The following is a 23,849-nucleotide window of genomic DNA, read 5'->3' as shown; positions in this document are numbered from 1 at the left end:
ACACACACACACACACACACACACAATAAAAAACGGATGATTATTTTATTATTGTGACTGAACTGCGTAAATCTCAAAACGACCCCCTGTCACTGTCTTAACATCTCAGAATATATTCAATTTTAGTCCTTTGAAATCACACTTAATTTACAGTTTAAGTGTATTTTCTCCCCTTCAAGGTAGGGATAGGATCTGTTGAAAGTGCAGCTGGCATGTTTTTAGCACATTCTATTGGCGTTGTCAAGAAAAAAAAATCGCAGTTGGCTACCAGCACAGGTGCGTGGAATTTTGAGGGTTTACACCGAAGCATTTATTAATTTGTTTTCTCTACAGGAATTTCTGTCTTGGTCTACAGACGTTCACATACACTCACGTCACTCCCACGCAAATACATACAAGCATAACCGCGTGTTCGTATTCACAAGTTTGTGCATTTGGATTCCAAATGTCCCTAATATTCTTTCTCTTTTCTTCCTTTTAATTAAATAATCATTGAACTGTCTGGACTGTGAAAAAGAAGATAAATACCAGCATCATACTGTACCGTACAACAGATTAAATTTTTGTTCTTTCAGGCTGTATATTATGGTTCATATGTAGCTAAATCATTTGCTTTCATCGTTACTTTTACGCTTGCTGTTGTCGTTCCTTTTTGTTGACAACCAATTTCTTTCAATAAGATTAATTACAATGTAAGCCTACACAAAAGTCGTGGCATGTAGTATGGCTCGAGAGCCCCACACACGTTCAAATTTGTTTGATGGTTTTTGATCAAATATGTTTGACACAAATTTTTGGGAGGTTTGATTGTCAAAAGCATTTGATATCAAATATTTGACGGATCTGTTTTCAGTTAATATTTTTTGTCAAACTGTCAACATTTGTGCAAACATTATAGCCTATTTTTTCAGTTGCTGCCGGATAGAAAAATTCTACTTTTTTACCTCATCGTGGCGCCATCAAAAGGTGAAAAAAAAAATCTGAAGCCGATTGAAGTGTATCAGAGTTGGCCTGACCTATGGAAGGTTAAAAGTAAAGAATAATATAGTGACCGAGATTTAAAAAAAATAATTGAAGAGGCTACATGACGCTCTGCTGCTGAAATACAGGGAATGCAGGTGCCACAAAAGAAGAAATGAAAAAGAAAATTAACTCAATGCAGACGAGTTTTCGAAGGCAGTTGAAGAAATTGGATGATAATTCTCAAATGTCTGGGGGCCGGTCAAGGAGATTAAAAGATTAGTTTCTAAACTCCTTGGGGCCGGTGCAGATGATATATCTACGAGCCTTCATTGTGTGTGTGTGTGTGTGTGTGTGTGTGTGTGTGTGTGTGTGTGTGTGTGTGTTTGTTGTTGTTTTTAATGCCCTTGTCAATTTTTAATGCGTAGTCAAGAAACACCGGCACGGGTCGCAGAGCCGCACTTTCTTTCTTTTTTTTCTTCGCAAGAGCCAACGCTGTTGGTCCGTCCTCAACAAACTCTTGGCACAAACTAATGTTTGACAAACAAATTTGAGCGTGTATGGTGAACGTCAAACTGTCAACAACAACAAAAGATGAAAAATGTTTAACAAACAAAATGTGAGCGTGTAGAGATCTTGGCTAAATCTATGGGGCACTTTACTCTGACAACTGACAAGGCAGCAGTGGGAAGGGAAATCACTCTCTTTTTTTTAGCGCTCTCTCTTGTTGACAACTGTCTAAGCGACCCGAGGCTTTTTCCTGTGGCGTTCCTTGGAAACTGTCATGTCTGAGTAGGAGGGCTACTTCAAGAGAAAATGAGTTCAATTTCTAATAGAATGTTTGAAGGTGCGTTTTGTATGGATCTGTTGTATTTTTAAACAAAGCATCATATCGAGAGTCATTGTGTTGTACTGGTCCACCCTCGGAAGTAGGCCCTGACCCAGATCTAGATCTAGATCTATACAAAAATAATTAGTAGTAGAGACAATACTTGACCAAAAGCCGCTAGCCTACGTGCATTGATTTTCAATTCAGTAGTCGTAGAGTATCACAGTAGTAATAGTAATGATGATGGAAAGTGTTACACCGGCACACCGTTTGTCTATTAGATATCTAGCTCTTCATTTTGAGGCTATTAGGTGCAGTATCGAGGTTTAGATTAAATCTTTAGTTGTGTTAAGTTTCACTAGTTTCAGTGTTAGATTTTACATCCACATTTTATCCTGATGAAAATCAGAGCCAATTTGACCCCCCCCCTCTTTTTTTTTCTTCTGTATGCCACACCCTGGTTAGTTGAATTGTATTAATTTGCCATGTAACTTGATTGATCCTGCCCTTTCTCTTATAAAACCACATTTCAAAGGTATTGATTTTATTCTCAAGATGTCTATATAATATAATATAGTCAACGCTTCTATATCTGTATATGGAAAAGATGTACAGCTGACAGTGCCTCATGAGTGGTAGTGAGATCTGGCAAGATGTTAGCAACTAGCTCATTTCCCTTACCTTTACTTTTACAATCCCTCTACTTCTTATTGCAGTTTCTGTGTTGCTTCTCCTTGCTTTTAAAGAAATTATTTCATCTGAGTACTTGAACTGATGTACATGCTCTATTTTTTTCGCCATCTATTTGAAGATCAGCTGTTTTGACTGGCAATTTAGGTATCAGCACTGTCTCTGTCTTGTCTTCTTCGCATTTATTTTAGGCCTCCATTGCTACTGTGTTTTTTTTCTTTATTTAAATATTTGTGTTGATTTTTAGATCTTCTTTATTGTCTGCAATCAGTTCGAATGGTATCGTTAGCATCTGAGATGGTTGTTGTTTCTGTCCCAAATAATTACACTACCTAGTCTTGCTGCAAGAATTAGTCAGCTTAATAGCAAAAATTAGTCAGCTTAATAGACTGCCTTGAAAAGACCTCTCTACAGCATGGAAATCAGCGCTGAGAAGACCAAACTGATGTCTAACAGCAACAAAAACAATACAGTGGACATCCAAGTCAACAACAAGAGGCTTGAGACCGTACGCAGCTTCAAATACCTGGGTGCAATAGTCACACACGAAGGATTTAAAACCAGAAATAATCTCCAAAATAATGCAAACTTCAGCAGCAATGACCAAGTTGAAAACCATCTGGAATGACAAATATTACCATCAGATCAAAGATCAGACTGATGCGTTCCCTGGTGATGTCAGTATTTGTTCATGCATGTGAATCCTGGACCATGAATACAGACCTTGAAAGTAGGAAAAAGCTGTGGAGATGAGATGCTTCCGAAAAATCGTTGGTATCTGATACAAAGATCACTTCACAAATGATGAAGTCAAACAACAGATCAAAAATGAAATTGGACCATATGCTGACCTTCTCACTCTGGTCAGGAAAAACTGCATTGGTATAGACACATCACCCATTGATCCGGCCTTGCCAAGATGATCCTGCAAGGCAGCATCCAGGGAAAAAGGAGTAGAGGCAGACCAAAGAAGAGTTGGGAGGACAACATCGAGGAATGGACAGGCCTGGATCTCAAAGACGCGCTCAGGAAAGCTGAAGACCGGAAGGAGTGGAGGAAGCTGGTGGCCAAATCTTCAAAAGCGCCCCGACGGACATCCAGTCTACAGGATAGGTGAAGGTGTGAAGGTGAAAGTCTTGCTGGTAACAAAAAATAATGACCCTCCTCGTTACTTTTCTGGATTTTCATCAGAAGATTATAAGTTTACTGGTGACTAAATTGGAATGTAGCCCTTGGCAGCACTTGAGCTTGTTGGATACCAATTAAATGCTGCATGCAGAAGAATGTGTAAAACTTTCCTTTGCTCATTGTTGTTGGTTAGTTTTTTTTTCTTTAGTTATATTTTCATCAAAAACATTATATTTTTCTATAGCTCATTTGTTTGTGTCCTTATTAATTCTTCCAAATTTCCAACAGTTTCTGTGGAGCATGTCAGTTGAGAGCCATCCTACCATCCACAAGAGCTTTTTAAACATAGGTGTTGGATGAAATTACAGTCACACCAAGGTCATTATACTTTTTTTGTAAGTTTCTCTTTTGTTGATGTTCCTCATTTAATCTTCCAAAATGTTTACCTTTTCAGTATAACATGTCAGTTGAGAGCCATCCCACCTGCCAACTGAGGCTTTTGGGCTTAGAAGTTGGATGATGTGAGTTCTACCCCACACGTGGTACAGCTCAATGAGGTTCCACTGCACTCATGGCTCGGCTGTCCGCCTGTCCTCAAGCAGCAGTACAGCCACCAGAGAAGAGGACACCTTCTGCAATGGCTTGGCCTTCTCTGAGCAACCCATCAAAATTAACCAACGGGTTTGCTTGGAGCTGGGCTCCTTGTCTACATGGAGTGGTGGAATCCGTATAGGTGTGACCTCCTCCAACCCCAGCAAACTTGCTCCCGAGGAATTGCCTCGATTCGCGTATCCAGACCTAGCTAACCGACAAGGATTCTGGGTCAGGGTCTTGGGGGAGTCTCTGACATGTACACCAGACTGTAGACTGACCGTATATCTGACCTCGTTTGGTCAGGTTCAATTATTCATCAATGGGCAACATAAAGGAGCTTTACTTCTGGGTCTGCCGACCAATCAAAACCTGTGGTTACTTCTGGATATCTATGGCAATACCAACAAGGCGACATTTATTCAGCCAGGTGAGCATATGTGTATATGCAGTTCTCAAAGAGAGAATATTCATTACAGTAGAAATCATCATTAACCACATGCACACATGCACTGCCTTTAAGCTACAGGTGCTGATATTGACATGAAATGTTTTTGTCTTCTTGTCATGATACAGTCACCGTGGTTCATAAATAATTTGTATTCGAATATAATAGGGGAATAATACAGCTTACAGAAGAGTTCTATACATTTGGTACTGCTTACGATAGTCGCTCTGCCAATGGTAATGTAAAAGAGCACTTACATATTCTATATGTACTTACGACACAAGTGTTTTTGAAACTATTTCAGTAATAATATTGTCAACCAATTACAGGACTGCTCAGGTGTATAAATTATGTCTTTATGTCGAAACAGGATTCTGCACTGAGGGGACCAGCATTGATGTTAATGCATTCAAAGGACAGTTGATTGTTTCAAAGGACAGTTGATTGTTTTATATTGATACTCTATGCTTTGAGTTTGCATCACTTTAAACAAATTCTTGAAAGGATTATAAAATGAAATTGAGAACAAACAAAGACAGTGGATTTTTAAAAATGTGTTTTTCCATATCCATACATCAGATGATGTTCCTAAAGAAATTCAAGCCCGTGGCCCTGAAGTAGTTGAGGCCTATGAACAGGCCTGTATCTGGGGCACACAGTCAGTGTTCAGATCTCGCCTCATGCTTGTTGGCCAGGAGGGAGCTGGGAAGACCAGTCTGAAGAGATCCCTCTTAGGACAGTGGTAATTATGATCTTGTGGTTATTGTTTTGTTTCTCCACTTCGTCTACAGCTCTGACTGTGGGATAACCGTGATGAGTGTTGTACTTTCATCCCAAATGTGCTTGTGTCTGAAGTATAAGAATGGTTTTAATTTATGCACAATCATCATAACAACGAGGTTGGGGCACTGACAATGATTAAGTGGTTTTTTAGTTTGGCGTCATGAAAATAGAGACTGGGTTACAATGGCTATGTTGGCAGTAAATGATATGACAGGTTCGACGTAATTGTAATTTACGCCTGGCCAGCCCACAATCAACACTGTTTCAATCATTTTAGAAGCAGACTGGTTCAACCTGGCCTGTCAGGTCCAACCCAGACTGTGTGAGAAACAGCATCTCTGCAGATTGACAGAGATACTCGATAAAGATGTACTCACGTAGAAATCATACTCTCTTCTTGTGGCGTCGGTGGCCTAGTGGTTAGGCTACCGGACTCCTAATCTTGAGGTTGCGGGTTCGGGGGTTAGAGCCGCGGGCTCGAAGTTGTGTCCTTGGGAAAGGCACTTTACACGAATTTTCCCCTCTTCACCTAGGTGGGAATGGGTACCCAGCTATAGACAGTGAAAGATCTTATCAGTTTGTTAGTGTTTGAGTGCTTAACCAGCTGCTTGCACTGCATGCTTCCCGGAAAGCTGAGAATGTTTCTGAGTGTTCTATGGTCTGCTGCGGTAATAATTATAATATAGTGTGAAGCGCATAGAGCTTGCTTTCTAGTGGGGACATGCGGTATACAAATGCTGTTTATTATTTATTATTATTCTTTTACTTGCAACAGCAAATAGCCTTACTCCTACACCACAGACACTGGTTTGGTGGGTTACTAAAGCTTTGCGTGAGAAAAAAAGCTCTAAGTAGAACAGCCGTATTTTTCATTCTAATGAGATTTGCGTTACATTCATGTGTATGATGCAGTGATTCACAATGCACAGCTATACAAAGAAGTTTGCACAAATCAGCAGAATGGTATGAATAACACAAATTTCTTGTGTAAATAATAATTGTTCAATTTGGTCTTCTTGTGCTTAGATGTACTGAGCGTCCTTTCAATACTTAATTTATTTTCTATTTTAACAGTTATCACCTCGAATATTTCATCGTATTCACATTGTTATGTTACATATGCTGCTCAGACGAGCATGTACTGGAAAGAGTGTCTTCAACATCAATTTTGAGCACTTAACCCAAATTGAAATTTAGAAACGTTGGTTTCAGGCAAGAAGTCATTTTCTAAAAACTCATCGATTTCCTAAAACTGTTCACAGGCTCAGAAAACTGCAATAAAAATATATAATGTTCTCTTGTTCAGTCATAACGAGACAGAGGAGACAACAGAGGGCATAGACCTGTCAGCTTCGTGCTCCTTCTCACTGACCAGCAACAGGTCCTCTTGGAAGCTGGCCATCAAGGGTGATGAGACCGTGCGGCGAGAGAAGCTGCTGGACTCAGTGGACCTGGGAGTTTTAGGTTGGTCCTCCAGCAGTACTTGTGTGTGTATGTGTGTGTGTGTTGTCACAAGTATAGTTTACTGTAAGCCATTTGTTCCCATGTATTTTTTATAGATTTAAAAAAGTGTTATTTTATCTCGATTTAAGATAGTGCTTTTGCTGAGAACCTTTTGTTCCATTGATACCTATATGGTTTGCATTTTATCTGTATGGAAGTGTTCTACCATTGTGTAGTGCTGCCACTGATGAATACACATTTTCCCTCAGCACATGAAGCCATGAGGCTTGATTTTCAGTTGATGAATGTTTGCAGGTAATCTTAAAGCACATCAGTGGCCAAGTGGCATTGAAACAGCTTATGGTGCCATTTATTAAATGGTTGAGGGTAGCAATGCTGCTCACAGGGGATGTGTTGATTGTTCCGTTAAAAAGACATTGTGCTAGAGTTGGTGCAGTAAAATATTCATTACACTTTGGTGGTTTTCTTTTTGTTGTGAAAGGTTTGACAGTTAGTGGTTTTATTTAAGTGCTTATCTCTCGAGTAACTACCACAAAATATCTATATGAAATGTAAATAGATAACTCTAAAAAATGTTTAGACCAAATTTTTGTTTTAAAAGATATATGGTAACGTTTTGTCAAAGATTGAGTTCAAAAGTGAAAAATTACATATTAAAAAATTTGAAATACAATTATTTCCTTCAAAAGAAAGTATGGACTAGGATATGTACAAAGCAGTTCAGGTCCCCTAGTAGAATTATCTGATTTCATAAATGAAAGTTATTAGTGAGCAATTATAGGGATATGACATGTTTTGTGTGCTGTGCGTGGTTTCCTCAGGTAATGCAGAAGGTCTGGAGGAGGAGTACATCCGTGCTGTGGCTGCAAACATTGCACAGGAGCTGATGGCTGTGAGAAGGGAAAAGGCTGAACCTGGCCAGACAGCTGGAGGAAGAAGAGACTCTGTGTGTACCCCGTCTTGAATTAACATAGTATCTTTAGGTCTATAAGCAGTTTGTTTTGTGAGGTGCTGATGTCCAACAAGTGTGGGGGAAGAGATGATAAATTCTGCAAATTAACCCTTTCTGCACCAAGTTAGTTATATAGTTGTATTGTTTTCTTGACACATGCTGTTGAGAACAATGGAGAAATCTTAAGAAAGTGGTAATGGATCATTTGTATCACACATAATCCTGCTTAACAACAAGCTTTATGTGCTTTACAATCTTTATTATAATCCCAGCAGACCTAATAGCAATCTCAAACAATCTCGGCTGCCTGGGAAGCACACAGGGAATAGCAGTTTATTGTCTTCTATCACTTCCAGTCTAAGACTTGCATAAATTGGGAGTGGCTCCCTTGGCCAGCCTGTTAGTCCAATTTACTATCACTGTCCCACTGAGAGGACATTCAATGAGGGAGAGTCATAGTGTTAGGTGCTCAAGCACAGTTATTTTTATAAATGCCACCCAACATTTTGACAAGGAGCCTTTTGCCATGTTTGAGCTGATTAAGCTGAGGGGGAATGCGTTTCCCAAAGATCTTCCTATTCTGCCAGTATGGGAATTGCATCTGCAAACTTCTCTTTAAGCACAGAGTTTTATGCACATTTTCCAGGAATTTGTGGGGTGAAATTCATATCCTTCATCATAGATTACATAAACAGCTGTTCCAAGACCAAGATTTAAAGAAATATGTGAGGCATCATGGTGAAATCAGGCACTCGTCTAAATAACGAAATCTTAGAAAAAGGCATTTTTCCGCAAGTTTGGAAATTTTTATTGAATTTTTATGCTTTGGCTCAACCCCTTTTATGTCCATATAAAAACACATTTCCCTGTGAATTTTATTGAAAAATATTGATTAAAGACACAAAATGTGTCATTTTTCCGTTTTCTTTAGCTATTGGAGTTACCAAACTTTGGCAGTCGTTTTCTTGTTAATTTCACCACTGAAACCAGGCGACCTCACCTCCTTCAATCGCAAATATTTTGTATTCTATTCAAGATAGATGAATAGTTATTTCTTTGGAAGCAAGGCAAATAAATCGGCTTTCAGATGATACCAATAACTCCACATGCCCGAAGATTGACGAGTGCCTGATTCCACCTCGTCGTGACACATAATAATTTAGTCATATCATATATTAAATTGAATGAAATAGCATGCTGACACAGAAAATATAAGAATCATGAATACATGTCTTGCTTTTGTTGAGTAAAGCTATAATAGACACAGAATTCACAGATGATGGCAAAAAATTGAAATCTGATTCCCTTCTAGATCTGTGTACAATCTTCATAGCTGTTTAGCAGCTTTAGTTCTAGATGTATACAGCTAGTAAAGCTATCAATAGAATCTTCAGTCTCTACTATATATTCCACTACACTTTCTAATGTAATTCTCCAAGGCTTAGGCTGCTATTGTGATCCAGATGCCATTGTTGTGTGTACACCTGTTGTCAACCGAAACAAAATTTTAAAATCGTCCCTTCAAAAGACCTGATGTAAACACACATTGATCAAACTAGACAACACACAGATATTAATAAAGAAATGAAGAAGTAGTGTGAAACACCAATGAACTCTGAAATTGTTCCTCTGTGAGTCCCAACTAAGACTGTGAACATTGTTCTGTGTTCAAAGAGGTATGATTGTGGCCATCACATCTCAACCATTAGATGAGATCAAGTCACTGTCTCTAGAGGTATCTAAATTACAAGGAAACCTAAAATATATTTTTTGTTGTGTACTGCAAAGAAAACTGCCTCTGAACCAAATGTTCTCTTTTGTCACAGGTCAAGACAGACCCAACAATCAACAAAACCATGAATTTCCAAGAAAGTGTTAATAAGGATGATCTGCTCCATGAGATGAAAACCCTACCCAGCATGCACCAAGAGGTTCCCGATCATGTTGTGGATCTAGTCCAGGTATAATGTCAATCTTTTGATTTAAAATGTGTCAGCACAATCTTTTACACAATAATTTTACCTCTTTTACCTACTTTATTGATGTATTATTTATTTCTGAGTTGGAAACCTTGTTCTATTTTTTTTATAATACATTAAAAAAATCTTTTGTTCAGTAATAGTAATTTACTTTTCAAACTTCTCATGATATTTGGACCCTCTTTTTAAAAATTGGGGAATGGGGGAAGGGGCATTGTGTAATTTCTGTAATGTTTACTGTATTTGAAAAAAATTCCTCTGAATTATTTATAATTCTTAATGGCATTTTTATTTTCTTATTTCATTGTTCACCTTTTATTTAATATTGTACATTGGATATGCAGGAGATCCTACAACAGAAGAAAAACCAAGGGGCAAGAAAAGATGGGGAAGATCCTCAGGGTTTGGCGGAGAAACAGTTGCAGGAGCAGAGGGTGGTGCTCAATATCTGGGACTTTGCTGGCCAGGCCGCGTACTACACCACACATCAGGTTTGCTTGTTGTCATGTGTTGCCTGCAAAACTTTGTGTCAGTTATGTTGAATTAATTATTGAACAAAGAATGAAAGGATCTATTGTAAATAATGTTGTCACTGACCGGGTGTTTGTGTCACATTTCCCCTTGGTATGAAGTTATCCCTCCTCCATCATTGCTTCCTCTACACAGAGACGGATCAATGAAAGAACACAGACTTTGTGTCTTTCTGATTGCAGATAAGGGATTTATCATTATTTTCATTTTCACATTAAAAAAATTTAATGTGTTTGGCTATATCTTTTAAAAATTGCTTCTTTTTTTTTTGGTTGGGTGACAATTTTTCATCAATACCCCCTACCAATCTTAAGAACTTGATCTTTTTGAATTTTTGTTGATGATGTTTAGTGTTTACGCTTACGTATTTCCATTAGCAATTGGTAGTTGGGGAAAAAATAAAGGTGAACTTGGATATTTCACTGTTGAGGTTTGGCAATGGTGATGTAATAGCAGCTTGAAAGTTTTTTAGTCTGTGGAATATTGACTACTTTTACCTGTGCTAAATTACAAAAGAAGCTGAAAGTTTTTCAGAGTGCCTGGTGGTGTCTCTGTCTGAAGGTGTCACAAATATTGTGTCCAAGGTGCTCTTTTGTTTCACATTTGTTTTAAGGGATATGCCCAACTAATTTCTTCTTTCTTATTGCCCTTCAGTGATGTTTCATAGAAATGTTTTCTTTTTTTACTGTAAATGATGTATCTAAGAAATCCATATTGGTTCTAAAGAGCATAGAGCATGATGAAGAGCATGGATATGGGCTATATAAATACAACTATTATTTCTTTTTTATATTCTTTTATTATATTTTGAATAATGTGTCTTAGAAACTGTTTGACTTTATAGTTGTGTATAAATATCATTTTCAAAATGCCGTTTTTACTTTAGAATCCTCTATAAAGTTTTTCACTCAATTATTTGGCTATATATTCTCATGAATCTTTGTGTTGCTTCCTGTTATTGTAAATCTCAATTTGCTTTGTCATTGTCGTTCCAGGTGTTCCTGACTCACCGAGCTGTTTACTGTATAGTGTTCAACCTCTGTGATGATCTCACTGAAAACCGACCCGAATCTGTAGACAAAGTAAGAAGAGTTGAAGTGTAGTAGTATATCTTTGTGTGTGACGATGTTTTGAATGTTTTCTACCCTGAAAAGTATGCTTGGCCCACGAAGGAACATTTTTGTTTTAATTGTCTTTTTCTTAGGTTTGGCAAAAAAAACATTTTTTCATTTATGCACGTCTGTTTTATTTCATGTGGTAAAAGACAGGGTTTTTAAACTGATAGTCTATCAATGGTAATTTAGTTGGCTGAAAAGTTATCGGATCCTGTAATGCTATTTTGGAAGATGGGCCTGAACTGTCAGAAATGACATGTGACTAACCAAAGGCTGAAAATTCTTATTTCAGAGTATATGCAACTTACCATTTTCTCTGTACATTTTTATTGTGTTTTTCACCTTGAGCAGGAACAGTGGCTTAACTTAACTCCTTATCTCCGAGGGGGGTAAACACACTTTGCCCAGGCCCTGCTTTGGTGCTAAATCTAAAAATGACAAGAACGTCATTAAATGGGTAATTAAATCGAAACTAGCAAACCTGGTTAGATAGTTCTTCATCTAATGAATGAACTTCCAGCATAAGAGACCTGTTTTCGGCAATTGCCGAAAAGTAATTTGATGTCGAAGTCGTCATAAAGGAATGAGCTGAGCTGCCAGCAGCTCACCGGCACAGTGGTTATGACTGCGAGCTGCTGGGAGCGGCTTGCCGGGGATAAAGAGTTAAGCATTACATCAGGGCTTTTTTTTTTGCTCCATTAATCAAAACCTAATTCATCACAAGGAAATGAAAATACTTTTATACACTTAACTCAGTTAGTTGCTGCTGATGTTACCAGCTCAGCTTTTCTCCAGCTTCGGTCCAATTTCTAGAAGGGAACTAATACAGAAACCCCTTCTAAACGAAAGTTGTGTCAATGAGCCATAATTATTTGTTGTGGTGGGAGGGTTTGTGTTTGATTGATAAATTCTGAAAAAGATCATGAGTTATTTTGGGGGAAATTTTCTTTTTACATAATTTGCATTGGGTAAACAAATCAATGTATTGACCTATTTCTCCTCTCTCAGACTTCTGGGAAGAACAACAATACAATGACCACTCTACAGTATATGGATTTCTGGATGAGATCTATACACGCCCATGCTGCTGAAAACTCAAGTAACAAGGTGGATAACACCCAGCTGTCTCCTCCTATCTTCATCGTGGGGACCCACAGAGACAGTGTCCATCCAGACCCTGAAGTCAGAGATCAGATGGTGAGTTGTCGCAATGAATGATATTACTAATAAGAAAAAGAAGAGTTCTGCCGTTCTTATTGAAGTCTTTTGTTCCCATTCTTATTTCCGTTCTCTTTCCTCAACTTTTAAAAGAACCTATGGTGCCTTTTACTTTGATTCCTAATTTCACGGTTTTTCTTTTAAGGTTGAGGAAAAGTTTGCTGTAATCCGCGAGTTTGTCCTGGGCAAGCCCTATGTCCAGCACCTTGTGTTGCCTTTCTATGCAGTCGAGAACGCACCAGAGTCAGAAGAAGATCCAAAGGTAAGTAGAGAATCACCTTTCACTTTGCTGTGAATTTCAAATAGGTAAAGGGGAGCTCGTTGTGACAGCCTACTGCCAATTTCTATCAAAATTATCTGCTGCACTTCAAGGGTAATATGCCCCCTGAGCTATTCATAGTGTGAAAAGGGAATATTGAATGGTAGCGAATACTTCATGGATGCATGTTTTATCATTCTTGTTGGCGCCACTTATCACTCTTATCTCGTAATCATCAATACAAAGTAGGTGTTCAATTGGCTCTGCCACACCACCAATATAACTGTGAACAAACAAAAATTGTAATTGTTAAATAGAAAAGCTGAGTGGGCACAGCTCGAGCATTTGCATGTCAAGGCTGAAGGGTACTTTAAGATGTGTAATACAAATAGTATATGATAGCTAATGTTAAAGGCAGTTTAGCTAATTAAGACTTATTTGTTCCTGTGCAGATGTTTCATGCTCCTATTGATACTATCTAGATCATGTATTGATACTGTCTAGATCATGTAGGAATCAGGTGCTTTGATTCTTTTCTTTCTGAGCCAACTTCAGAATGACGAAGTTGAGACGTAGAAGAAAAAGGAAAGATTGGCTTGAATGGCCACCTCAAAGTTTTCTTCTTTTCTCCTTTCATCAATGCAGCTCAACGAGTTGCGCCAAGATGTGGAGCGTGTTGCCGGCCAACAGCCTTATGTCGGAGAACATCTACCTCTAAAGTGGCTGCGATTTGAGCAGGATTTTACTGTGCAGGCAGATGCTGGAGTGAACTTTGCCTCATTTGACCAGGTTTGACACACCATTTTCTTAAATGAATCACTTTTTGTAGAGTTAATTCATAAAGCAGGAAGTTATGGGGCTAGGGGCAGTGAGGGATCTATTTGAAAATGTGTACTGGTTTGTTTTTTTAGTCGTAATGAAAATTGTATGTGGTTTCATGTTGTGTGGGAATTAGTATGGACTTTTTTCAAAATGTGGTGAGTGAAGTTGTCGGATAGAGTTCCAGTGTACCTGAATAAGATCTGATCTTTTTTTCAAACTAAATGGAAGAGGTGGGTCCTGTAAACCAGGACGCCTTGTAGTCCACAAAATTGGGGCTTATGTTTCCTTGTTTCAATCAAAAGAGTCTGTTTGAAGAGTACAAATTCAGATTACTTCCAATTTTGAAAAGAAGTAAAATGAATTTTGATTCCTCACGGACCCAGGTGTATGAGCTGGCAGTTAACCACAGGATCAGCGGCCCGGCAGAAGTGAAAGCATTACTGCAGTTTTATCACGACATTGGCTCCCTGGTCCACTATGGCAGTCAGATGACCAGTGACCCAGTGCTCAGCAACACAGTGGTCCTCAACCCACAGTGGCTCATCTCCATGTTCCACAAGGTCACTGCCAGTTTTCCACCAAAGGAGCAGGTAAGAAAGAATATAGCCCTCCACTAGTCAATGGGCATACTTTTGTGTTAAAGTGCTTGTTCCAAGAGGGATAAGCTAGATTGGTATTTAATTCCGGAATTTTGGACCCCAGGCTTATATTTTAAAATACAATCAGTATTATGGTTCATATGGTTCCACAGAGAGTCATTGGGACATCATTATTAGTCCAGTTTCTGTCTTTTAGACTAAACAAGGTTTACAGATTTAGCAAATTGAATTATTTCTTTATTACACTCGATGTTAATTCAATTTTGGCACTTATCAGCTGCGGTATGGGTTAAAAGATCCTCAGGTAAGTATTTTGAAGTTCTTTTTATCTTGAAGTATTCCCTCCTCGAGATGGCCCCCTAGTTCACAATAATTTGTGTTGTTTTGTGTCTCATTACCTCTATTATTTATTGAAATTTTACAGATATTTTATTTCTTTTCGTTACTTCTAGAGTAAAAATGATTCTACTTATGTTCCAGGGTAGATATCAGAAAATATTTTTTCCACACCTTTCATGACCACTTTTTCCCTGACAGTAAAGATTCTCTTTTGTTGAATTCTTTCACTTCATTAGTGACTTTTTTATCACTCAAGCATACCATTTGTTTGTTGCACTGTGCATATTATTCTTTCTCTATGTTTGTGAAATTTGTTGACACATGAACTTATTGTGAGTTTGCTATGATGGCATTTTTCGGAATCTTTTTTCATAATTTTTATACCATCTCCGCAGTTTTTGACACTCATCCTGGAAAAGCACAGAGTATTGTGATTTTCACTGACTCACTATCAGTATTACAAGCCATAGAAAATGACCATCATCTAAACCAAGATTTGACCCATATACTGTTTGGATCCAATCATCTGATAACATTCTGTGGCATCAACCTAGTAATGCAGTGGGTCCCCGGACACTCAGCCATACCTGGAAATGACAGAGCAGACACACTCGCCAAACGGGGATCTAGACAGGAACAACCCAACACTCCAACTTCATACAACACTGCAAAACAAATCATCAAAAGCAACAACAAACAAGATTGGATGAACAGATGGGCCCTGGGAAAGACAGGCAGAGCAGTTTTCAAACATATGACTACAACAATAAGGAATGACAATATCAACCGCCCTCAGAGAAAGAAACAGACCACGATCTTCCGCCTACGAACAGAACATATACAGCTCAACTTCCACCTGAACAGAATAAACCCAGAACTTCCCCCAATGTGTCCCTTGTGTGACTATGCATATGAGACTGTGGAGCATCACCTGTTCTACTGCACAGCCCTAAATGACATCAGAGCTACCCTTCTCCCTCCGAGACCTAACATAGACAACACACTCTATGGAACATTACAGCAACTGCAGCAGACCTGCACTTATCACTACATGGCATTGGACAGAAGGGCGAGAGCTCAGCTGTTTCTGGATCGATAACAACAACAACAACATTTGTTTTAAAAAAATAATATCATAATTTTGCCTTACAGTATTCTTTCTCTTCTTTAGTAAAACGATTTTATCCAGAAAGCCAACCAGAATGTCATTGCTGAGGCCATTTTCTTTCTCCTCGTAAGAGGAATTTTTTTTTTGTCAAACAAATGTACTGTAATTTTGCTGTACCTTTTGTTTTCTTTCTCTTTTTCAGTGGAACTTGTTGTCGGACAAGTGGGCCCAGCTGATAGATCACGGAGTCCTGGACGAGAGTTTGCTGCCCGTGATCTGGTCAGACATGTCTGACCATCAACCCTTCCTTTTGGCGCTGATGTCGAAGTTTGACTTGATTTGTCCCCGATTGCCTCCTGCAGGACAGGTGAATAAATTGTTCAACTCCTACCACAGTACATATTTAGGACTTCTGGTAATACAGCTGCCCCTGTTAACTTTTCCTGCTATACCTATACAGTTATTCAGCTTTGGTAAATAATTGTTAACTTTTGCTGTTAAACAGCTACCCACATAAATAATTGTTAACACCCTCCCTACAACAACTAGTCAGGCCAATATATTTTTATTCTAACCCTATGCTGTATTTTTAAAAAAAATTTTTGGTGCTTTATTTCAGTTGCATTTTGTGTCATAAATATGATTAAAAGAAGTCATTTTTCAGGTATATTTAAATCTAAAGATTAAGAAAAATAAAAAGAGAGAGCAATAGACTTCTCATCTCTAGACCTAGTTTAAGACATAAAGATAGGACTATTCTTAATCTTGGAAGAGAGCAAGACCTTCTGAGTGGAGTCAGCTGACCATCTGGAATGGTGCAGCCTAAGGTCCAAAGAAAAGCAAAAAAAAGCAAATAGTAATAATATATGTATAATAACGTTTGACTTATCATCACATTTGAGAATGTTACCAGGATCCTTAGTAGTCACAGTATCTGGCTCAGTGGTGTAGCTTGAAATGGCAGTAAATTAGAGCAGAGAGAAGCAAAAGAAATTGAAAGTAGAGATGGAGGCTTGGGCTGACTGCTGACCCAGGCACTGACACCACATTTTATTTGTTAGAAACAAAAATGAGGCCTCTGCGTAATGTCTTCAATCTATTTTTATCATCATTTCATAGCTTCCCTTTTAGGAAATCTAGTAGAAGAAATGAAAGGCGTGTCTGACGAGCATTTTTTTTTGCACCCCCCCGGTGCAGGTTTGAAAATAAAAGTGTTACGTTATTGCTTATTATTCTCGTTGATTTAGGTGAAGGTGAAGGTGACCATACTGACTGAATACTTTAATATTCTTTTTGGACTGAACTGTCTCGTATGACATTATTTGTACTTCAAAACACTTTTTTCAATATTGTCCTTTTTTTTCCCCCTCTTCATTCACAGACTTACAGACAGACAAGTAAAAACTACTATGTGCCAATGCGATTTGGTTCTTATAAAGACAAGAAAAAAGTTTATGCACAAACAGTGCACGATGCTCAGTTTTTTGTGGATTTTGGTGGATTTTTGCCAGGTGTGTACATTTATGGTGATTTGTCTTTTTCCAAAAGGTCGTGAATTTCACCCCATTCAAAGCTCATTTGGTTCCCAATAAATTCCTTGATTGGTTTATTCATTTCAATGTACCATCCCAGTCCCAGGAGGGACCAATAGAGCAACAGCCTGTTAAATATTAAAAGTTTATCTTTTACATATTTTTGTCTCTACTGCTGGCAAAGTTGAATGAACTGAAGGAAATATAATGCCAAATTATCTTTGCGGATTATATGACACCGTACTTAACGGAACAGGAATAGAACCTGTGATCTTGTTATTGTAAATCTGTTTACTCAAATGATCTGGGTAACATGCATTTATTTTTATTTTTGTTTTTCTTTTAAATTTTGCGGAAAGTCGTGAGATATGCTTTATAGTATTTTCAAGTTAGCTTTTAAAGAAGTTATATCATTTGTGCGTGTCATAAGAAGGAGTTAAAACAATTTATGTCTGTTATAAAAATTATTGTGTATTTAGTTGACTATACTATGATTATTTCAGATGGTCTGTTTCATCGCATCCAAGCCCGTGTGATTAGCTGGTCCCAGGAACATGGTGGTCGTGATCTATTTCTGGCACGGGGCCTAGCACGAGTCTTTGTAGACCCAGATCACGACCTTCTGCTTGAGATGTGTGCACCACATCTACACCGCATCAAGGTAGGCGCAGGCCTCATTAACACAGAGGAATATGAAATGGAAATTCTAACATTTTCATTTTATTTTTGTGTTCAATGTCACATTCTTTTTGCTTTTATTTTCAGATTTGAAAGAATTTTAATTTTGTTTCCCTCATTTGCCCAGAGAGGAAAGTAAAACTTTTTATTTTTCTACCTTTTTGGGCTGCGAAATTCATCCCTGTAAAAAATCTTTTCTGTGGTGAAAAGATCTGGGTTGGGAATGTGACACCTGGCAAGATCAGAGTTTTCTCACATCTACGTCAGTAAAAATGAGAATGTCAGTGCCTTCTTATTTTGTTGCCTTTGGTATGTGAAAAATTTACTGTGGTTGAATAAAAAGGATGTATTCTTTTGTGTGTGACTGGACACAGCTGGAAGTGTTGATGGTGTTAATATATACCTGCATGAGATCAAAATTGTCCTATGACAGAACTTGTCTGAACAGGTCGTATACTGTAGCATTTATAGAAACCTTTTTGCAGACATAAAAGTAAATGAAGCATAATATTGTTTCAGACTTTTCAAAAAAGTAGAATAATGAAACGTTATGGTGGTGTCTATTTCATCTTTCAACTCCATAACTTCTAGAAATAGTTTAATAAGGCACAGATTGTTTCCACATAGGGATTTGGACCTAAATCACCTAAATCATATTCTAGCTTCTCACCAGTTTTGTTGTATGCTTTCAGGTCCTAGTAATGCATGTCAAAGACAAAGAAGCGACGTCTTCTAAGCGAAACTCAAGCCCTTCCCCTCATGTGGTGGCTAAGGTGAGTTTGACTGGATGTTTTTGATAACTGTTCTGAGTGAGACAACAAATACATACTTCCCCCCCCCCCTCTCTCTCTCTCTCTCTCCCTCTCCCTCTCCCTCTCCCTCACTGCTAACACATAATATGAGGTCATTCATTGAACAAACAAGGCATGTACATGTAATGAAATAGAATTCTGATACACAGTGTGCTGTCTATTTCCAGGTTCGCAACTTTCTGGAGTCATGTCTTGTGGATCTACGCAGCATGTGGATGAAACGCTTGGCTTACAACATGTGCTTTGTATGTCCATGTGGACGGCCGTGTCTTCTTCACAACCAGGACAGCTGTCAGATGGAGGAATGTATGCATTTCCTTGACTTGGACGAATGTCTAAGCAACCAGGTGAGGAAGAAGAAATGAAAAACAAGCAATAAGACAATTTTATGCATCCTCATATGGAAAATTTTTGGAATGCTTGACACATGTGCATAATATGTGCATCAAATCATTTCTGGTTACTTCTGTTCAGAACCAGACTTTTAGATAAATATATATGCAGCTTAATATGTCTTATTTACTAACACATTTCAATGACAACTCATACGATTAATGTTTCACCCTTAAAAAAAATACTGAACTAAAACTTGGGACAGGCATGCAGTGTGGTTGTGCCATTTTTTGGAAGGTTCTGTAATTCTACTCACATGAATTGATCAAAAATCTCTATTTCTTAATTTGTTATACATGTTTGACTTTGACTTTTTGTGTGAAGATATAATTGACCTCAGGGGGACAAGGACATATTATGTTGAATGCCTTATCCATTAGACTTAATTGTTACCCGTAGACCTCCCTTGATTGCACTGTCATTGTCCCCCCCCCCCCCAACACATGTAAAAACACATACTCACACTAAATACATTTATGTCAATTGCATTTATCAGGTGGTGTGTTGTGAACACAGGAGAGTTAAGACAGATGCCTTCAAGAAATGGTTTCCTGAATCACACCAGCAAGGTGACACACTCTCTCTCTCTCTCTCTCTCTCTCTCTCTCTCTCTCTCTCTCTCTCTCTCTCTCTCTCTCTCTCTCTCTCTCTCTCCCTCTCCCTCTCCCTCTCCCTCCCTCCCTCCCTCCCTCTCTCTCTCTCTCTCTCTCTCTCTCGTTCTTCCCCCTCCCCTCCTTCCCCTCCCTCCCACCATGCACACCTACACTACTCGCAGCATCTCTATTGTCTTCTTATATCTTTTAGCCCATCCCTATTTCACATGGATGCTTTGCTATCTTACTCTGTTGCCCTCTGCCTTTTTCAAAGTGCTCTTTTTAATGAGATAGTATAGTAAACAGTCTAAAGACCATTGCTGTGTATAATATTTTAACATTAACAAATGTTATATGGAGTGCCCATGGGGGGATCCTTTCTCTAGTACAAACTGGTTGCCAACCGATCTCCGTCTCGTCACTTGAAAACAAACACGTTTGTTTTTTAGGCGACGAGTCAAGCAACTGGTTTGAGCCACGATAATAGCTTAACGCCCTCAATCTGGCTAGCAAACCAAATCGAACGGAACTGATCATGACAATGGGCACTGGGTAGTAGCAGACTTTGAATATGCCTTCAGACAAGTGGTTGATGTGTGCTTTTTATGTTGTTAGTTATTATTTTCCAAAACTGTTCATGGCAACCAGCATCTGTGATATATCGGTTGGGCTCTTTGCCAATAAATGCTGAAGGTGTTGGTTCATTTCGTATGTGGGAAAATGATTTTATCCAGTATTTCTGTCTCTTTGCTGAGATATTGTTTCCACTCAGCTTGAAGTGGCTCTGACTGGCAAGGTGAAAGTAGCTTGCCTTTTGAATTATTTGTATTGTGTCAGTTGGGTGTGAAACATTTACCATCAGAGACCCTATCTGTTTAAGGCAAAATATGGCTGCTATGCTGTGTAAACATCAGTTAAGCTCGCCATCCCCTTGAGAAAACATTAGCCTCATATTGATTTCCTCAGTTTGAAGCATTCGGTTGTTATTACGTTCAGTCTTTTTTTTTTCCAGTTCGCAGCTGGACTGCTGGAGTCAAGCGGTTTAAGTTGTGGGTTGAGATCCCCAGTGGGGGTATAACATTGTCTCCTCTTAACACTAACTTTTCTCCCTTCTTCTAGATGGGAAGACTGGAAAATCATGTCAGTTTGTTAGTTTTAGCATTTGCAAGATCATAGATCACACAACTATTTCTTACTAAGCTTAGATGTTTCATTTGTGTTTTAAGTTCTATTCTAGTAGTAATCAATTATACAGTATTCAGAACCAACTTCTGACTAAAGATATGAGCAGTGAATGCATTTAATTTCTTCTATTGCATTTGTTTTTTCCACAGAGTTTAAAGAACCGATCTTGAACCCGGTGACCATAGAGCAGGGGCGAGGCAACATAGAAAGAAACATTCCCAACCTGCCCAGCTGGCTGAAGGGGGCTGCAAAACTCCTCAACGGAGCACCAGAGAACCAGGGCTGGATAGCCCTAGCACAGCACATGGGTGAGTACTTAGCATGTTTGTTTGTTTGTTTGTTTTATTTGTTTGTCTGGTATCCTTTTCAAGGTTGAGATATTGTTGCTTGAAAGAAGTAAAAGCTATGAAAATATATTTGAGTACTTTTTTCCACAAGAAGACACACTGGTTATATGTGTAGCATCGTTGTGAAATCAGGGGCTTGGCAAAATAATGAAATCAAAGAAAACAGCATTTTATGTCAGTTGGGCAATTTTTATTAAATTTGTGTTTATTGGCTCAACTCCTTTTATGTCTATTTAAAAACACATTTCTTTGTGGATTTTACTAAAAACCTTGATTACAGGCACTAAGAAAATGTAAATTTTCAGTTTCCAAAGACTCGAAAGCTATGGAAGTCTCCAAACTTTAGCCACCATTTTCTCGCTAATTTTACTTTTGAAAGCAGGAGACCCCCTCATCTCCTTCAATCGCAAATACCTCGACTTCTATTTATGGCAGATGGGTATTTTTTGCTGGAAAGATAGTCAAATGAACAAGCTTTAAGATGATACCAATAACCCCACTTACCACCCAAAAATTGACGAGTGCCTGATTCCACTTCATCATGACACGTATTTAGATTTTAATTTGCTCTGTAAAACGAGCACTATCCCCATTAGTATTGCAAGGAGCTATGAAAATCATGTTCCATTACTTCCTTCCCCTGGTCTGTGTAGTTGATACTCATCAATGGACAGTTTGGGGACTTAAAATACAGCCAGTCACACATCTCTCACATTTGTTCACCCATTCTCCAATTTGAATCATTAGCTTTCCAGTTAAGTTCCAGTGGTGTGTTTATTTTATTAAAACTTTCTGAGCAGTTGGATGCTTCTTTTATTTTAGTATTGTGCAAACTGTTTAACTTGACATTTGATACTAAATTAAAACTTTTGAGGCCAGTAATGAGCTTTTGTTAGGTAACGAATAGGATGCTTTACAGGCCAATGTTCTTATTAGAGAGCAAAGGGGGTGGGGGGAGAACATGCTTACTGGAGTTTCAAGATGAAAAGGCTAATTTGACTGTTTTGAGGCTGTAGGTGGATATTGTGGATGAAAGATTACTTTGTAGTGGGAGGAGGAAAAAGTACTTGGAGCAAATATTATAGATAGGACAAAACTGATGATTATTGTTTTGAATAGGAATTATTCTTGTTCTCCAAGGTATCAAAAGTTTGTGTACAAAAATTACACGCCAGTGATCCTGACTAATAAGTCCTGCTACAACTTTTTATAATATTAGGAAAACAAGGATTTAAAATTTCATAATTTAATGGGGTTTTCTTTAGGAACAGAAAAAAACTCATATTTTATGTGGTTTGAGTTTCTGCTGTTGCATAGAAAATCTTATTGTTTTTGTTTTTGTGTTATACTATACCATTCATTAATTTGTTCCCTCATTTCTGAGAAAAAGGTAGTAACATAATATATTGACGTGGCTCTTTCAGGTTACAAACAAGGTCGTATCGACTTGCTGAATGAGGACTTGAACCCCTCGCTAGCCCTTCTCACAGACTGGATCGTCAGCTCCGGCAACACGGCCATGTCTGTGGACGTCCTGCTGCACCACCTGCAGCAGCTGCCGGCGCCGGATATTGTAGAGCTTATCACCAGAGCCAAAGGTCAGTGCTGTATGTTCTCAGACCTGCTGTCATCCGCAAGATCCAGTCCAGTCTCCTTGTTTCAGAAACATAAACCAGTCCTTCCCTTCTCATTTTTTAAGACTTTCATGGGGTGTATTCTCAGTTCCATTTCTACAGCTCAGTATAAAACTCAGTCATACATCTTTTTTCAAAATGGCGTATGGCAGAGTGTTACACTAAGGATTTGATTTATTTATTAGGGTAAACGTTCAAACCAGCTGTAATGGCCACCTGTCCAAGGCAATCATGTGTACAAATGACCTGCTCCTTCCTCCGCTTTTTTTTGCTTTTTTTTGCTTTTTTTTTTCCTTTATCATAATGACGCTGCCCAGGATACCTCCCTGTCGAAGACAATCACTTATCTCCTCGACAATGGGTGACCATTTTGGACAATTTCAACTGTATTTTCTGTTTGTTCTAGAGAGCATATTGTTTATCTTCTTTAGAATTTCTGTTGTATTCCATGGAATATATTCTCTCTTTGTTCCATAGAGTGTATTCTCTCTTTGTTCCGTAGAGTATATTTTCTATTTGTTCCTTAAAGTATCCTTTAAACGCACTCCATATGTGTATTGTGTATGTTCTCCATTTGTACCTGAAAGTATATTCTGTTTGATCCATATTGTATATTTTCTGTTTGTCCATTTAGTATGTTTTCTGGTTGTTCCATAGTATATATTGATTTGTTCCATAGAGTATAATCTTAGGGTTTCGTCTCAGAGGGAGGAGAAGTGTAGAGCAGGGGAAAAAGTGGTGTAGCAGTTAGACATTTTACTGTCACATTTAGGAGACCCAAGTTCAATTCCAGAGTGGAAAAAAAGGCTGCAGAAAGAGTCAGGAGCCCATAGGAGGGGGCAAAGGAGGTAAGGGGGTGG

The 23,849-nt window shown here is 38.4% G+C and overlaps 1 protein-coding gene across 2 annotated transcripts in view; it reads left to right on the top strand.

Annotated features, from left to right (window-relative positions):
* Window positions 1–1,382: 1,382 nt before the first annotated feature.
* LOC101861518 overlaps window positions 1,383–23,849 on the top strand; it is a 31,557-nt gene continuing 9,090 nt past the window's right edge. For both annotated transcript variants that reach the window (XR_004858697.1, XM_013084496.2), the window contains exons 1-20: window positions 1,383–1,807; window positions 4,062–4,628; window positions 5,226–5,388; window positions 6,736–6,893; window positions 7,715–7,839; window positions 9,672–9,806; window positions 10,169–10,315; window positions 11,351–11,437; window positions 12,479–12,667; window positions 12,834–12,950; window positions 13,593–13,736; window positions 14,153–14,359; window positions 16,018–16,182; window positions 17,197–17,326; window positions 17,851–18,008; window positions 18,718–18,798; window positions 19,005–19,184; window positions 19,727–19,799; window positions 21,158–21,316; window positions 22,780–22,953. Coding sequence is in view for 1 of the 2 variants with exons in the window: in XM_013084496.2 (XP_012939950.2) it covers window positions 4,160–4,628; window positions 5,226–5,388; window positions 6,736–6,893; window positions 7,715–7,839; window positions 9,672–9,806; window positions 10,169–10,315; window positions 11,351–11,437; window positions 12,479–12,667; window positions 12,834–12,950; window positions 13,593–13,736; window positions 14,153–14,359; window positions 16,018–16,182; window positions 17,197–17,326; window positions 17,851–18,008; window positions 18,718–18,798; window positions 19,005–19,184; window positions 19,727–19,799; window positions 21,158–21,316; window positions 22,780–22,953 (3,061 nt within the window). In the remaining variant the exon portion in view is untranslated. The remainder of the gene's footprint in view (window positions 1,808–4,061; window positions 4,629–5,225; window positions 5,389–6,735; window positions 6,894–7,714; window positions 7,840–9,671; window positions 9,807–10,168; window positions 10,316–11,350; window positions 11,438–12,478; window positions 12,668–12,833; window positions 12,951–13,592; window positions 13,737–14,152; window positions 14,360–16,017; window positions 16,183–17,196; window positions 17,327–17,850; window positions 18,009–18,717; window positions 18,799–19,004; window positions 19,185–19,726; window positions 19,800–21,157; window positions 21,317–22,779; window positions 22,954–23,849) is intronic.

This window comes from Aplysia californica, unplaced genomic scaffold (assembly GCF_000002075.1).
Source record: "Aplysia californica isolate F4 #8 unplaced genomic scaffold, AplCal3.0 scaffold00298, whole genome shotgun sequence".
Lineage (NCBI taxonomy): Eukaryota > Metazoa > Mollusca > Gastropoda > Aplysiida > Aplysiidae > Aplysia > Aplysia californica.
Note: the sequence above shows the minus strand (reverse complement) of the source record. Positions and strands in the feature narration are given on the sequence as shown.